This window comes from Bemisia tabaci, chromosome 7 (assembly GCF_918797505.1).
Source record: "Bemisia tabaci chromosome 7, PGI_BMITA_v3".
In the NCBI taxonomy this organism is placed as follows: Eukaryota; Metazoa; Arthropoda; class Insecta; order Hemiptera; family Aleyrodidae; genus Bemisia; species Bemisia tabaci.
This window is the reverse complement of record NC_092799.1, coordinates 26,632,599-26,649,278: the sequence shown is the minus strand read 5'-3', so window position 1 is coordinate 26,649,278 and position 16,680 is coordinate 26,632,599. Positions and strand designations below refer to the sequence as shown.

At 35.1% G+C, this 16,680-nt stretch overlaps 1 protein-coding gene across 1 annotated transcript; it reads left to right on the top strand.

Annotated features, from left to right (window-relative positions):
* Positions 1-468: 468 nt before the first annotated feature.
* On the top strand, positions 469-16,669 carry fws (four way stop). The gene is made up of 16 exons (XM_019046955.2): positions 469-889; positions 2,062-2,166; positions 2,318-2,442; positions 3,142-3,337; positions 3,925-4,067; positions 4,472-4,637; positions 5,130-5,251; positions 6,093-6,249; positions 9,248-9,392; positions 10,195-10,335; positions 11,228-11,361; positions 12,058-12,304; positions 12,561-12,674; positions 13,465-13,573; positions 14,336-14,539; positions 15,802-16,669. The coding sequence occupies exons 1-16, from the start codon at positions 835-837 to the stop codon at positions 15,994-15,996; spliced, it is 2,358 nt and encodes a 785-aa protein (XP_018902500.1). The 5' UTR covers positions 469-834; the 3' UTR covers positions 15,997-16,669.
* The last annotated feature ends 11 nt before the right edge of the window (positions 16,670-16,680 follow it).

Sequence of the window (16,680 nt, the reverse complement as noted above, 5' to 3'; positions counted from 1 at the left end):
ACTTAAAAATTGTATGATGGTGGGCTATCGAAGTTTACTTGATCATCTGCACATAAAAGTTTGAGATTACCAAGGATTTAGAAAAGAAAAAAAACACAAACGTTCTGAAGTACTGAAGAAAACCTGCGAACCGGGTGGCAGGCGGGTGGAAGGGCCGGCCGTCTACACGCAACATTTTGCGATCCCCGCTTTTTCAAAATTGGCGCATTAATTTTGAAAATCTTCCCACGATACAAGTGTATCAACTTATAATTACACGTGGCTTTGATTAGGCTTTGATGGCGAACGTTGATTTCCATTTAACTCCGTCAGCTCTCGCAATTTTTATTAATATGCAGTAACATATTCATCTAAGCCCAAAAATAATATCATTTTGAATTTCAGTCGAGTTTCAGCTTGTTGAAGTTACAGGCTCGATGGTGTATTTTTTGGTTGTTACGTTTCACTGCTGTAAGTTCAAAATAAACAACAAAGTTAGGTTAGGACACGACACGCCGACAAGTGATAAGTAATCAGTGAAATAGTTTGAAGTGCGAGAAAATTATAGATAATTGAAGTGAAGAAAAGCTAGCGATTATGTAAAGCTGTGGAAAAATAATCAGTGGTAATGGGAAAAGGAAACTAAGCCTTCAATGACTACTGAGTTCACCAGAATTCCGAATTCTTTTCACTGCGTTGTGGATGATTTTCCTCCCTGCGGCATCAAATCGTACCATGATTGTAATTTATTTCTGAATCTACTTTTTTGTACGCTATGTGTCTACTGAATGCAACAAACGCAAATTGCTCATTCCGGTGCCTCATCCTTTTATGAGAGTGTAGCAACCCCTTAAAATGGCTCCTGAGAGCGCCTCATCAGCAGTCGTCAGCAAGCAACTCAAAGAAGATGGTTGGTATCATATTACATTTTAGTTTTGGTTCCCTTCTTCATCAGGTTCAGTGCTAGTAAAATGCAAAACATTTTACATGTCCTGCAAGGGGATCATGAGCAAAATCACTTCAGTAAACACCGAAACTGCTATTTTGATATCCGGTTTCTCGAGTACTGTCTATTCCATTTCTAAGAGACCGGGATGAACATGTGGGGAGGGAAACTAAAAAGAATTCCTTTGGGGCGGAAGAATATGAAGGGTAATTACAGACTGGCCTATCTCCTTCTTATCTAGGTATCCTTAATATCTAGGTAATCTAGTCTGGTTCAAGACCTGGTGGACCAGTATTTCTAGTCACCTTTTTGGTCTCGGCCCGCTCCTATCCAGAGAATTATCAATCAGGGCTAGAAATTAACTACCTTCATTTCTTAAATTTCTGAGAAAATTTATAATTAAAGCAAGGCAATTTTCAAGAAATCACACTTTTTATTTTTTAATATTAAGGACTTAGGTAATTAAAAGAAGGATGTCATTCTATGATGATATCCATCACATATCAACGGTGTAAGTACGTAACCATGTATCTTGTTTGCGGCGTTTGAAAATCCCCACACCTATTTTATTTTTTTAAAGGAGAACAAATCGACATCATTCCTTGATGTTTTTGTAGAATTCTCTTGGCACTGAGAAGAAAAATCACGGCAGTTGTAAGAGTTGCTGTTGAGTAGTTTTTCATTTGAAAAATAAAGTACGACAGGAAGTCTGCGACATTGCAAACCGAGATATGTGGTTGCGGACTTACAAAGCCGATATGACAATGTATGGTGCAATGTAGTAAATTGGATGCAAGGCTTCTGTGTTGAGCCATTTACTTATAACTCCACAATTTTTCATACCTAAAGTGCTGTCTAAGGCTATTTGTTGAGGTCTTGATTTCTCTTCCCAATTCCACAAAATTTTTAAAGAGTTTTTTTCTGGATAAAAATTATGACTATCTAATACTCACATGAGAAATCACAACCAGACAAAAGTTGGAAGAAATCTTGTAACAAGTACATTTGTTTCAAATTATTCCAAGTTGTGTCTGTCCAGGATGGATGTTGTATGAAACTAAATAGGTAAATGACGATTTCTTATAACAATGATAATTATATAAAATTTTCTATACTGACATTTCCTTTTGTTTCAGCTTTTCTCAGTCAATTTCTTGAGAGTCAGGATAATGAAAATGAAACTGCTCGAGTGTCGTTTCAGATGCTTGCTGTTTCAGAGCAACTAGCAAAATTAGCTCAAGGTAAGGATTAATTTCATTAATAACTGTCCAAAAATTGCAATGTTGTGAGAAACCTGTTTACTATTCTGAATTCAAAACTATTGTTAAAATTTATTCAGCTGTTATTGTGAATGTAATTCTGTTTCGATTTATTGAGTTTGATTTTTTACAGGAATCAGTTTGCTAGACAAAGAGATAAACAAGCAGGTGTGCGAGAAACATGAAGACCTGATTGCTCAAGCAATTTGGGTAGAAAAATTAGAATCAATATTAGCAATCATGCAGTCACATGTTCAGGTAAACTTCAATTGAGTATTAATTAAACATTAGAATTTTGAAGCAGTGGTGTAGAAAGTTCCAAAAGACCACTTCTCTAGCAATGTAATGCTTTTGCCTCAAAGGCTAATTTTTCTAATCCCCTCAACAGATCTTGGGTAATTTTCTAACTTCTTTAACATTTTCAACCGGAACCTATTTATTCATCATTGATTGCAATGTAACGCTTTTTCCCCAAGGCTGATTTTCCTAATCCCCCTAACGTTTCTACCGCAGGGCGTCTGCCAGTCTGAAATCTATGGAATGTCCGGAAATAGTCCGTACTGATTTTTGGTCAGCCTGTTTTAGTAGACACCCCGTACTGAAATTTTCTAACTCCCTCAAAAGTTTCAAGCAGGGCCAGATTTACATTTTTAACACTTTAGGCTGAACTTTAGTTGGAGTCCTAAAAGAAGGTGCTCTACTGAGACAGATTCTGTGCACTTTAGATTATGAGAAGTATGTTGGGTGACAGGAAAATGTTTTAATTTCATCCTAGAAAGAAAATATTTTAAAAAGATCAGAGGTGTCTGATCACAAACACTTTGACACCAGGTGAAAGCTGATTTTGGAAAATGAAAAGTGACAAAAGACTTAATCTCCAATGGACAAGATCTTTTGTCTACATTATAATACCATCTTGCCATTTTGATCATTCTGATTTGGTATTCTTTTTTTCAGTGTTTACTAGCCTCAGTCGATCGGCTGCGCTTGAAAATTGTCGAGCCTTTCAATAAAATTAAAACACAAACTGTCATGTTGTCAAGACTGCACGATACCTCAGACTTACTCCGACGAATTGCTCAGATTCAGCAGTTGACAAAAAAGTTACCAGGTCAAGAGCTGGTAAAATCTGCATCCTTCATCAATGAAATCGGTACAGTAGCCTATTGCAAATCTTTTTTTTGTTTAGTTAAAGTATACGTATGACCTCCAAAAGAAGAGGGCCGTCAAACTTGAAATTCAGTCATCAGCGTTTTGCTTAGAAAAGGGTTCTATGATCATTTTGGCACCATAAATTCCTATAAATGCTAAGTCAGTTTGGACTTTTGACCTTTTTAAGTTTGCATTTCAAGAGGTGTAGTATGGAGAAAAGATCATTCAGTGTTTTAAGTTGCTACGTTTTGGGCTTAATAATGTTAGTGTTGAAACGTTACTCTTTAACTACTCTCAGCTTATTTTGTCTAAAACTTACGTAGGTATCAAATTTTCATTCAAACTTGACTATAATTTCTCCGTTGCAATGTTTGTCTTCAGGCACTCACAAAGTAATTTAACGAATCTCTCCTTCAAGAATCAATTAATCAAATCAATTGAATTCAAATATCATTAATGTTCTTAGGAGTCAAATAAGTCGTATTAAAACACTTAATGGCTCAGAAACCACTAAAATTCATCCGTAACTGAAAATTTTAGTCCTGTAAATGCTATTAATGAAGTATCACCCTCCTCTTTCTTTTTCAGTTGAATTAAGTAAAGATGTTGATCTATCTGGTCTTGGCATATTTGAAGCTGATCAAAAATTGATCAAATCAGAAATAGCTAGAGTTCAAAATCAGGCTAAGCAGCTATTAAGTCAAGGTTTACAGCAATATAATTTTCAGCAGGTAAGATGAAGTACCATTCGCCTACCGTTTTGATTTTAAAGTCAAGTATTTTTAAAAGATCAGAAACTCAGAATTGATCTTAAGAGTTTTTCCAATATTAATGGCAGATATGCAAATAGTTCTCAGTATGCAAATGGTCAGTGCAAATTGCATGAGTTGCAATTGCACACTAAATGAAATCTCTCTAGATTTTTACTTCAAGTCTACAACGGTTTAAATTTGTAAAAATTTAAAGTAAAATAAAAAGATTCATCACCGCACTCAAATTTTTTTCCATTTTATCTGAGTATTACGTTTTTCTATATGTCATGAAATTTTAAATTTCTCTTGGAATGTAAAGTTTAGACATGATTTTCTGGTCTCAAAGACTTAATGCTTACTCATTTATTATGTTTTGCTTGCAGGTTAGCACAGCAGTTGAAGTGTTACTGCATTTGGGAACATTTGAGAAGGAGCTGAACTTAATCGTGGAGCAGGCTTTAAAGGATATTGAAAATGGTGCTAAAAAGGCTTTGGATATTCAGGTGTTGACTCAGACTCCAGGCGATGAGAAAAGTGCTAAACAGAGAGGTATCTGTCAATCTAGGTGTATTTTTTCACTAAGATTTTCTCACAAAATATTTTCGTCGTAAGTTAATGTGCTGTTAGTCTAACTCAAGTAGATCAAAGGGATTTGTTCTAAATTGCCATTTCATAGCTTTGTCAAAGCTGAATTTTGGGCTAGTAACTACAAAAGTTAAAAAGTCTACTGATTTTTTTTTTGTAACATTTAAATTGTTAAAAGGACTTTTTTTGCATGCACTGTTTACGGTTTCCCTCCAATTTGTTTAGTCCTTATGCTATCTTTGCCTGAAGTTATGAAATTGAGGTTGTAGTTGTATTGGCTGGAACTTTAACTCTGCTTGCAGGACCAGTGGAACCATCAATACCCCAGCAATTAGGCAAAGAACTCCATGCTATGAAAAGAGGAATAGTACTTTTCATCATTGAATAATTATAATAAAATGTTGATGGCTGCTTTTTGGTAACAGCACTTCCATTAAATTCTTTTATTCTTTGCAGGTGGACCCGGCAGAGTCACTGGTAGCACTTTTCCAGGCAGTAACATTGCAAATTTTCGGTCAAAATTATGGTCCTCCTGGGAAAATTTTTTAAATACGGTTGTCTTTTCTTTTTGTGCTCAGGTGAGACAAAGCTTTATACATCAATAGTTATAGACAATTTATCAGCAAAGAGTACCTAGCGAAGTTTTCCCCAAGTGGAAGTAAGGGAATAATTCTTTCTCTATGTATCATGATTCAAATACTTCCTCAAATTGTCATTGCTCGTTTCTTCGATTTTCACAATTCGTCCAAGTACTTAAAATCGAATTTTTCCTCCAAAATTTGGGATTTGATATGAAGAATATGGACTTGTTACAAATTGATCAATTATCAAGATACATCCGATTCGTCTGGGATTGATGATGTGTAAAGATGATGGTCGTTACCACCTTAAGAAATGTTGAATACAGGGAAGAAGTTTTTGCCTTATTTTTTTACATTGTTTGAAAAGCCTATTCAAATCCCATAAAATATTTTGTCTAAATTCAGGAATAGAATTTCAGATGATTTTCTATAGTGTCAAGTATAGGCGGAATTGACTGCAGAATTGATATTATGAACAAATTTTAACCTGGATCAGGGTTGCAAAAACTTCCTGACCCTGCAACCACGGTTGTGTCAAAAAGGGGGAAAGCTGGAGTTCGTTAGTGTAAAAATTGTATTTTTTTTTTGAAATATTGCAATGAAAATCATGTAATTTTAGCAAAACTGCGGCAGTTCATAAATTAATAGAACAAATGAAAAAAGGCATCAATCACTTTTAAACATTTTAAGAAGGAAAGGACTTTCAAGAAGGGCAGACGAGCAACTTTATGCATCACTGATCTTAATTTTGGTATTTTGAGGGTGTTGAGGTTAAAAATTTCAGCATACATACTTTTTACTTATTGTAGAGACTCATTAAAATTAAAAATGCTTTCAGATGGCTGTGCTTCAAGCAGTATTAACAAAGTACCTTTCAATTTCAATTGTATCTGTATCATCTACATCATCAGTGGAAAATGTGTCAAAAACAGCTGCCACTTTTTGGCCCCGGGTGAATGAGATAATGAATAAACAGCTATCCCATGCTTCACAAGGTCAGTATTACCAGCAGTTCTATAAATCTAATATCATTAGCTACGTTTATGCGAGGCTCGAAACCGGGGTTTCACGAAACCCGAGTTTGTAATGCAAGTTTCCTCCGTCGGGTTTATGCGGGCGCTGTAACCCGACTTTCGCGGGAAATCAAACTTTCCGATTTTGGCGCTGTTTATGCGCATGTTTTCGATTGAACTTGAATTTCATGTTGGCGCCATTTTCACAAGTTATACTTCATTTTTCCACTATGAATTGATTCAATAAATTATTAGGTATTTCTCTTTTATCCTGTGTATGTTCAATTTTTCCACAATATATAAGCGGAGGCTTCATCTTCACTAGAAAAGCCTTTACTGACTTTCTGAGCAACAGTTGGAAAAATGACAGTAGATGTTTAATCATTTTACGTTTATCTTTAAAATTGAATGAATACCTAATCTCAACAATCCTCCAAATCATGCTCGAGCTTATATTCTGACTTCAGAAAAGTTGCCATAGGTAATTTTTAGTCATTTTAAAAATAATTATGGCAGGCGCAGAAATTCATCATGTTGTTGATTGAGCTTCTAATGATCTTACAATAGGTAGATATAGGCATTGAAAGTGTAGGAGTGCTAATCCAATAAAGCACCGCACCTTCACTCCATGCTGTCGTAAAGATTGTATGTCTGCCATTATTGTGGTGAAACAAATAAAGAATCGGGATATACTTATGGGAATTCCTCCTTCAAGATATGATCAAAATAAGCAGATATTGATAGGTCAACAATGTATCGCTGAAGCAGAAGCGTCTAAATCCTCTTGAGGCAACGGACGGTGACAATCTCAACAAACTGGTGACGCTTCACAAATTTTGAATTTCCACATTCCCAGAGACACGCGCTGAAATCCTGTTTCTCACCCCTCTTTCCGACTGCTCTCCCAGTCCATGAGCAAGTCAGGAAGAAAATAGGCAAGCTACCTACCACTGTTTGCCTACCTATGTGTGTTTTTCTTAAACTTGATTTTCAAAGGTGACTCATGTAAAGAGCAACTGACAAACAAGATTTCAGAACCGGCCATTGCATTTCACTAACCTAAGACACAAACCCAACCTTACCATTGATGTTCTTTCGCTTACACTGTATATTATTCTCCCACTGAGATTCGATATGAACTCAATTCAAAAATCCTTCTGAATTTAATTATTCAGGAAGATTGGAATTTGGAGCTCTCAGTCTATCTGTAAAGCGCATTTACTAACATTCACTGCTGTCACAAGATATTTTTGCACAGGCAGAGCCACTTTCCACAGTTGATGCATCTCTAACGCCAAAGCTCAATTATGACAAGTGGTTCAACGACCAAAAATTGTTACACGCCTCACTAAAAACCTTATTCTTATCTCAAATTGAAAATCTTGGATCACAGAGCACTCACCGAAGAATCTCCTTCCTTCTGCATCAGTATGAGAAGAGTGACGATACTTTGGAGCAATAACTTTGAACTAGTTTCAATAAATGATGGCTTCAGAATTTGAGTCATCATTTACTAGAGATTGGATCAAAGAAATAAGTCAGCAGGTCACGGTTGTGGCTGGAGTCACACTTCCAGTAGGACAATCAGGAAATACGTACACGGATAACACACAAATTCAAGAGCTATGCAGCTCTGATTGGATCAGATTTTAGATTTAATCGGTAGATTGAAATGAAAAAATTCGGTGCACTACTTAAAGGGAAGCAGGGTGCCTTATCTTGAAATCCTAGGCAAATCGTGTGGAAACGGTAAAAAAGTTCTCCGCAGATGATGAACTGGTAGGTAAGGCTATTACTCAATTGTAGCCTGTAAAGCTCTTTGCTTGCTTTGCTTCTGTGGTCATAAAATGTTGATTAGAGTTGCAAGAATTATCTGAAAAAGCAGTAATAAGCCTGGATTCCATCTGACACTAAACACCTTCACTAGAAAATAACGTCCTACGTTTAGCTAAATAAGGATAAATAAGCCACATTTAACTGAAGGAATCACGTAAAAGTGCTGAAGCAACAATTAAAGTAAAATTATTATTGTAAAAATGTTAAATAATGGCAAAATTAAAGCTAAATCGTGAGATAAGCACCAGTTGTTTACGAACGTTATGATAATAAATCCGCCATATTGCCGATCGCGCACCTGAAAATCGCATTTGAAGTCGAATTTCAACTAATTTCAACCTCCGGTTCGTTTATGCGGAGTGCGAAAACCTAGTCTTTAGTGTAAAATAAGGTTTCAAACACAAATTTCGGAAACCTACATTTCGTTAGTTCCGTATCGTTTATGCCGTGATTTGAACCCTGGTTTCAAACTCAGGTTTCGATTGAAGTTAGGTTAAGAGGCTCGCATGAACATAGCTATTGATACCTAATTCTCTGTTTCAAGTTCAAAATGAAGGAAGTAATACCAGAGTCAGATTTTCCATGGTATATTGAAATTTCAAGTCAGAGTATAATTTTGGGATGGGCGCAGAAAAAATTGGTCGGTTTCTGCTTGTTTTTTTCTCCTATCTAATTTTAAAAATTTGGATGTAAGTTGCTAGTACAGTGATCATTCTCTTTATAGGGTTGCCACAGTCAGGGAAAACCGGAAAATTTCAGGGAAAATTTGTTATATCACCTTCATTTGCTTTCTAGAATGGGTTTAAGGTTTCGAACAACAAATTTTGCCTGAAAACTATTTTCAATTATGCCTTCTCAACCATCTGTCACATCTTCAACTGCCAGGGAATTTTGCCAAAATGTTTCAGGGAAATCAGGGAAATGCCAGGGATTTTTTTTTCTAAATTCTGTTGCAACCCTGTCTCTAATGACACGAAGGAAATTTTCAGTCTCTGGAATTTACTACAGTTGTTAAGCGCAGCTCGTTATGAAACAAATTTCTCCATTGGAAACAATCATTTGGTCCCTCGCTGATTCGTTATGGAATTTTTTTAAACAAAGTATGTTTTTACATCAATTAAGTGATCAATCAATGCTTTTCTAGGGTCTACTTTTATCAAACAAGCTCTCGAAGGGGAATATCCAAAATTATTGAGACTTCATCTAGATCTCCACAAAAAGCTGATCAAACAATGTCAACCGGATAAAGAAACCATTGATTGTGATGTTGCAGCAATCTTTCCTTCTGTGTAAGTAAACCGTCTTTTGTATATGAAGTTCACTTGTCATTCAAGAATGCTAAATAACAGGAGATATGAATTTTACCCGCAACATGCAGGAATTTCTCTTTCAAAGGTTGTAACTTTCTTGACCAAGTTTCATACTTTAATTATTCGGAGATATATCTTGAAATTTTCACTATTTGGGTGACAAGAAATCTCTCAATACTTAATTTCTCTTTCAATTTCCACTGTGATCGGTCTGATAAAAGTTACATGAACTTAAAAGTTCATTAATTATCGATAAGGCTGTGCATATGTGTTGCAAGATTTGATTAGGACAGGAAAAAATAGTGAAAAAAACAGAATTGAAGTACAGAAGTAACTCGCAGGCAAATCAAGGATGCATTTTTTGGTGTTAAAAGTAATTTTGCTTATTTAAACTTGGAAGTATGTGAACTCGATTCAATTCGAGAGTTATTCCAAAAGCTCTAAAAAGCTTGAACTCACCTGAAAAAAGCAGAAAAAAACTGAAACTTGATTTAAACCAGGAAAACCAGGCTTCCATAGCCCTAGGTGTGGACTTCGATTAATTATGTGAATTCCTATGTTCCCCTCAAGGTGTCACAACAATATATAAATATCTTTAAAGTTTTTTGGATGGAGTATTATTTTTTTTTAAGAATATGAATTTTTTTACTCGAAAAGCTCTGAATGTGGAGTTTCTCCCTAATGGGAACATTTCGCAGAAAAATTAAGGTCTTTCAACCCTGTCAATGAATCTTGGAATTTTGATTTCCCCTACCCATTGAATTTTTTCACTAACTTTCAGACATGATTTTGGCCACCAATTTGAAAGCGCATACTTGACTCACTCCGTGGCTCGGCTCCTTAACTCTGTTCATCAAATGTTTGCAGGCGAATCCGTCCCTTCAACTGAAGAAGTTGATTCCTTGATTAGAGTCATCACCAGGTAATGTTGAGCCATACATATTTTGTGTGGTGTAACGGTTCTTACTTGTTACAAAAAAATAAATTCTTAATCAACTTTTCAGTGACCAATAAGAGAGCTGTAGAGAGTGCAGGATGCACTCCAGGGTGGCGGATAGGGAGAAGCCCATCAGTTATGGACTGCATTTTGTGATTCACAACTACAATTTTTGTCTCAGTTCAGAAACAACATATATCCCATTCGTTTTTCTTTGTACATTAGTGTTTTTACAGATGAGCCAAAAATTGTGGTTCCTTATTGCAAAATGCTGTCCATGATGGGTAGGTGACTTGTTACCTACGGACTATGCAGTCATACCAAAGAGGGCTTTTATCTATGTTTGAAGCAACCTGTCCATAAAAAAGCACTTTAAAGAGTCCTCCAGGCTGGGGCTTGAGTCATCAGGGTTGAGCTGATACCTTGATACTTTTGAAAAATTCATTGTTAAAGAACTAGAGAACACTAACCTCAGTGCCATTTAAATTCAACAAAAAATCGATTAAAGTTGAGGAAAAGGACTTTTCAAGTCAGACTCTCTCAACAGAATTGGAAAGAGATGCATTGCCGTGTGTTTTTACCGAGAATTCTGATAAAGTAAATATGTCTCTTGATTGTAGTACTTCATGACTTTTTATTTGGTATCTTCATTATCGGAATTTTTTTTTCCTACTCTAATGCACCTTTTCTAATTGTTGTTCTGCCATTCATAGAAACAATTTTAAAATCTATTCTCTGATATGTTGATTTTAAATGAAATTCCTAATTTAAAATCACTAAGTACCCTCAGCATCCCTTTATTTGTGAAATGTTGCCTGGTCTATTTCCCCCTCCCCATCATCCCAAAATTGCAACTCCCTTGTTTGCCATTTTTCAGTGAAATGAGTGTATCCTTAGTTGATGAGGCACTATCATGTACAGTGGCTCGAAATATAGGCAAAGCTGTCAGATTGTTTTGCTTGAAAAGTGAACAAATGCTGTGTGCGTCTGGCGAGGCTACTCAAGTCATTGGTGAGTGTTACATGATTTGGACCCATAGTTGTGTAAGATTTGAAAAATTGGTAGGAAACAAAGTTGACAAGAAGCTCTTAAATTTCCTCAATAATTTTTCCCACGAAAAACCCTGATGGCATTTAGATTATATCAATACAGTAATAGTGATTAAATGAATTGATTTGTCAGTTCCCTCATGAGGACTGATTAGAGTCTTTCAAATTCAGGCTTCGCTAGATTAAAAATCACATTCCGTTTTAAATCTGATGATTGCCTTTTTCAGGATTTTATTCTTCAATTTTGACTTACCTTCTATGAAAATGTTAATATTCTCTCTATTTCCAAATATTTCAGTAGAAATCAAAACTTGCTTTTGTGAAAATTATCCGCTGATCTAGGTTTAGGTTTAATAAAAAAATTTCTGTGTCGCCACATGATGCCAATCGGAAGTCACTGCATCACGCCACAACCTCAGCTGCACATGGGCATTTAAGCTGCAACTTTGATATGTGCATGCAAAAAATTTATGTAATTTTCAAGTAACTACTAAACTTACCAATAAACCACACTGCTGGATCTCCTAATGTTGTTAAATACCATGATTTTTTTTCTTTTACCACTTCTTTTTCTTTTATTATTTTTGAATCATTACCTTTTTTTATTGTTGTTAAATATCATCGAATTTTCAATCAATATTCTTATTTCTTCCTTCAGAGCCACCTACTGCTGGACAGAAGCTGAATGTCTCAATAGCAAACATAGTATTCTATCTTATTTCTCAGTTGCGAAGAGTTTTGGCTAATACGGCAACAAGTTTTCCTGAGGCAGCGTCTGCAGAAGTTGTAAAATCTTTTGGCAATGCTGAAAATCTGGAGAAAATAATTTTGACTCCTCTTTTAGCAAGCATAACTGATTCCATTGAAGCAATAATTCTAACCATGCACCAAGAAGATTATTCAGCGTGAGTAATGTCTTTCTTAATTGTCAATTTTTGATAGAGAACAGTGCAGCTATCCAAAATTATTTATATAATAATATTGTTATCTCCAAAATTTAATGCTACATTGTAGTAGTGTTAGGGTAAAAATAAATGTAAGTAAGAAGATGTAAGTTCTTTCTTACAGTAACTTACAAAGAATTTGAGCATTATTTCGTTGGTCAGGTATTAAGAGGTTTTTTCAGAAGCATATTTTATTATTTGTGTGAAATTTTTTTAGGGATGAAGGGTCAACCAATCCATCAGCTTACATGCGCGAATTGCGTGAATTTGTCGCCCGGGTAGTATCCGGGTATCTAGCCCCATTCCATAATCAGCCATTTATTCTTCAAAGGTAAGCTGCTTTTCTTTTGTCTTTTTTATGATTTAATGTTATGAAGTTTTGACATAATTTTAAACGATAAGGTTTTATATTCAGGCCTTTGTTAAGGTATTAAAGTTTATAAATTTAGTGTGTAAAATCACTGTATATCACAACATTTTTTTAAGATGGTGGACTGCATTTGGCAGACTAAAAGTCTATATATAAATGTAACTGGATCCATGAAAAGGGACATTGTCTTCCAGGAGGAAACCTTCCTTAACTTTTTGCAAATTCACGGTGGATGAAAATTTAGAAATTTTGGTCCAAAGACCCTAAAATCTCAAAAATTGTAGGAGATCATGTTTAGCCCTGAAGTTCTGAGACAAAAATTCTTAGGTTGTAAAAAATTGTGGTTTAAGTGTTTGCAAAAAGATAGTGAACATTTTTCCCAGAAGATAAGGTTCCTTCTTTTACAGATCCAGTCGCAAATTCCTCTTGCATCATGGTAATTGTAGATTTTGCCATTATCATTTTTAAGGTGTACATTTTGTAACCTGATCAATAAGGGAAGGTCAAAAAGTTAAAAAACTGGATTTCTTTTAGATGTGTTCAGATGATTCTCAATACGAACAATCAATTTTAAAAGCCGAATATGTTTTAGATGAAGTTCGACCAGTCCCAATATGATAAATTATCATGTCCACAATTTTAACTATCAGCAGTTCATTTAGGACTCATGGAATAGCATTTTACATTGAAAATAATACTTGATCGTTTTAAATTTGTTTTCTGCCATCCTAATGTCCTTTTTTTTTTTCAGCTGCAAAAATGTAGCAATTAGAACCATTGATCTATTCCTTCGACATGTCTGTCTTGTGAGGCCTCTCGGAAGAGCTGGTCGGGCTAAACTTTCAAATGATTTTCTACAGGTAAGACATTAAATGATAAAATCTTAGTTATTCTAATTTTAATTTTCAATCTTTCATTCTAAGTTGTAGATCACTACTTAAAATAGAGGCACCTTGTGAGTGGACTCTTTTGAAACTCAATGAATATCGTTAGGTTTTCACAGTGAAGGCAATGGAAGCTAATAAGCTACTCAAATTTGGTGAATGGAACTGAGAATTGATAACTTTATTAGTCCTCTTTATCTTGCAGGATTTATGACCAGATCTGTGGAAAGGAACCGTATCCTCTGGGAGAAAATTTTTCCTAACTTTCCGCAAATGCTTGAACAACGTTTTTCCACAACCTGAGATTTTCTGTCTTAGACTAATATCTCCTTCAATTTTTGAGATTTCAGGTTCATGTACTCTCGCACTAACATTTCTTTTTCTTCTTCCATGCATTTGCAAAATGTAAAGGAAATTACTCTCTCAGAGGATAAGATATCTTTCGCATCTGATTACATTTTCCGTCAGCTTAGTTCTAATAATTATTGTTGAGACATTGTCCCCATCAGGCTTTTTGACAATTGATTTTAATTAGGGGCGCAAGATAAATTTTGAGAATTGTAGCTCTCAAAAATAATTCTTTCGATTTTTAATGTGATATTCTAAATTTCCTCATATTCCACCCCTAAATTCACCGAGGATGTAAGTTAAAGTGTGAAAACCCTCGTCAACAAGATTCAAAGAAATTATTCATAATCTTCGTTTTCAAATCGCAATATTGCATTCTTTTTTTTACAGATCGAAGTTGATATACAACCTTTGTGTAAGCAAGTATCAGAATTAGGCAAGAGTTATCGCATCTTGAGGTATTTGAGGCCTCTTTTAACTCAAACACCCGAAGAAATAGTGAAATGCCCTCTAATAGGAGATATAATTCCTTACAGTCTTGTCCTAATGCTTCTTTTTTCACATGCTCCTGCGAAAATTATGTCACCACATCAGGTAAGATCATTAATTATCGTATGCTTTTTTCAAGAGGAAAATAACTTAGAGACGTTTCATGTTTGGAGACCTTCTCTCATATTTTTCAGATCATGTCAAAAAAAAAAAGGTTTTATGACAGAAAGAATAACTTCGCGGAACAAAATTTTTTCTTGATTAATTTTTGTATGACGGAAGATGAAAACTCAGAAATCTGCTCGCAGTGGATAAGCCTATTATGACTTCTAATATTGAGGCATGTTTAAACCAACCCAGTAGACGAAGGTAATTTTTGGAGGACATTGAGACAGCGATAGATTCTCACAGTATTCATGAGGCTGAATGTAAATCTTGGCTCTTCTTGGAACTTTAATAGCTCAGTCCCATTGAAAAATAAGTTTGAAAATCACTAATTCACTAACATTTGACGTTTGGATGGGCAAAAATTCAGCAAAGTTTAGTAGCCAATGTTAATTTTGACATGTTCGAGATTAAGTTTTCTTTTTCGTCACAGTTTCTCTTATGTTTGCTCAATGCTTAATTTGGTCCAGTTTCCTACTATGTATCAGCAATAGTCTGATTTTACTCTTTAAGGCACGACCTCTCTCCCTTTTGATGTAAAGGAGTTTTGGTTTTGTTAGGTCTGAGTCCTTAAAGTTTTAAGTTTTTCTGTTCTCAATCCAATCAGGTTTCCTCCAAGTATGAAGCTGCAAAATTTTTAAATGTAAAAACTTCTACTTTCTGTTGTTAATACTCGAATATGTTTTGACCGGCTGATGCCCATCATCTTGAGCAAACTGTTTTCTGAACACTATCGGCCCTCCTTGTTTGTGGCAATGAATCTTTGGTTCGGTCCTGCATTTTAGTTTTTCTCTCTCCAACGATAACTTGTTTTACTGTACCTAAATTCGACCCTCTTTCATTCTTCCCCTGATTTTGTGATTCCTACGCTTTTGACAGCTGTAAATAAACGAAATATGTAAAAGCTTCGTAATGGCTTTCATCTCTAAATTTTAACTTAGTTCACTACTTATATAAACCATGTAGAATTTCAGTGGCTTTTCTATGAATTGTAGGACCATTTAAAAATATCCAAAGTTACTTATTTTGGCAAAATGAAACATTTTGCTAAGAATGGGAGAACCAAATAAAATTGGTAAAGGAATAGGTCAATCGTGTGCATACTCGAATCGATGTAATTTCATTAAATGATCTCTGAATGAATTTCTGGTTGTTTTCAATTTTGTGATAGGCACAACTAATACAGCTAATCTATTTTCTAGAGTGCAAACTGGTCTCAAGCGCGTTTGTCTCAGTGGCTAGATTCACATACTAATGAACGAGATCGACTTGAGCTGATCAGTGGGACGCTTCATAAGTACCAGCAGACAGTGCGACAAAGTAATCAAACCAACTTCCATCCAATTTTCCCCATTTTCATGGCCTTATTGGAGAAAGGTTTTAAATCTTTAGCTTAGTGCTATTGGTTCGATTCCGTTGAATTTCGACTATTTTTCAGTTTTCTTGTTATTGCTTGTTCCTATGTTGTTTATTATAATTATTATCATAATGAACTTCTTTCGAGTATATATTTTATCAAAATGAAAAAAATGCTGCAAGTTTTTCAGGAAGGCTATTTTTAGTCATTTTTTAAACACGTAGATAGGGGAAACATTTGCAAAGTAGCGGAATTGCCATTAGGTACAATCAGCCCCTGATTGTGAGCTTTGAAAGCTAACATTGCTAATAGACTTATCCAAGTGTACCAACCCAAGGTGCTCTTGCTCTATCCATCGAATCAAATGAGGTGTGCATTTTTGAGTTTTGAAAAGCTGTTTTCATAGAGGATGAAATAATTTAAAGTTCGAGTGTTTCATCGGCTACCTCTAAAGTCACTTGTTAGATTGCCTTCCATCGTTTGAATAAGCTGAATAAGCTTGAGTCAACACTTTTATTTTAAATTCATCAAAAGACAGGAAAAATTTCAAGACATTGTCCAAGGTTTAGTAATAAGTTTATTTGTCTTATTCCATGAAGAACATCATGACACAGCATGATATCTTTAACTTGATGTTTTTATCTCAACGAAAATTCATTTTCGTTGAATTTACAAAAGTCCAAAAGCCTTCTCAATAAAAGTTTTCTACAACATTTAGAATCTT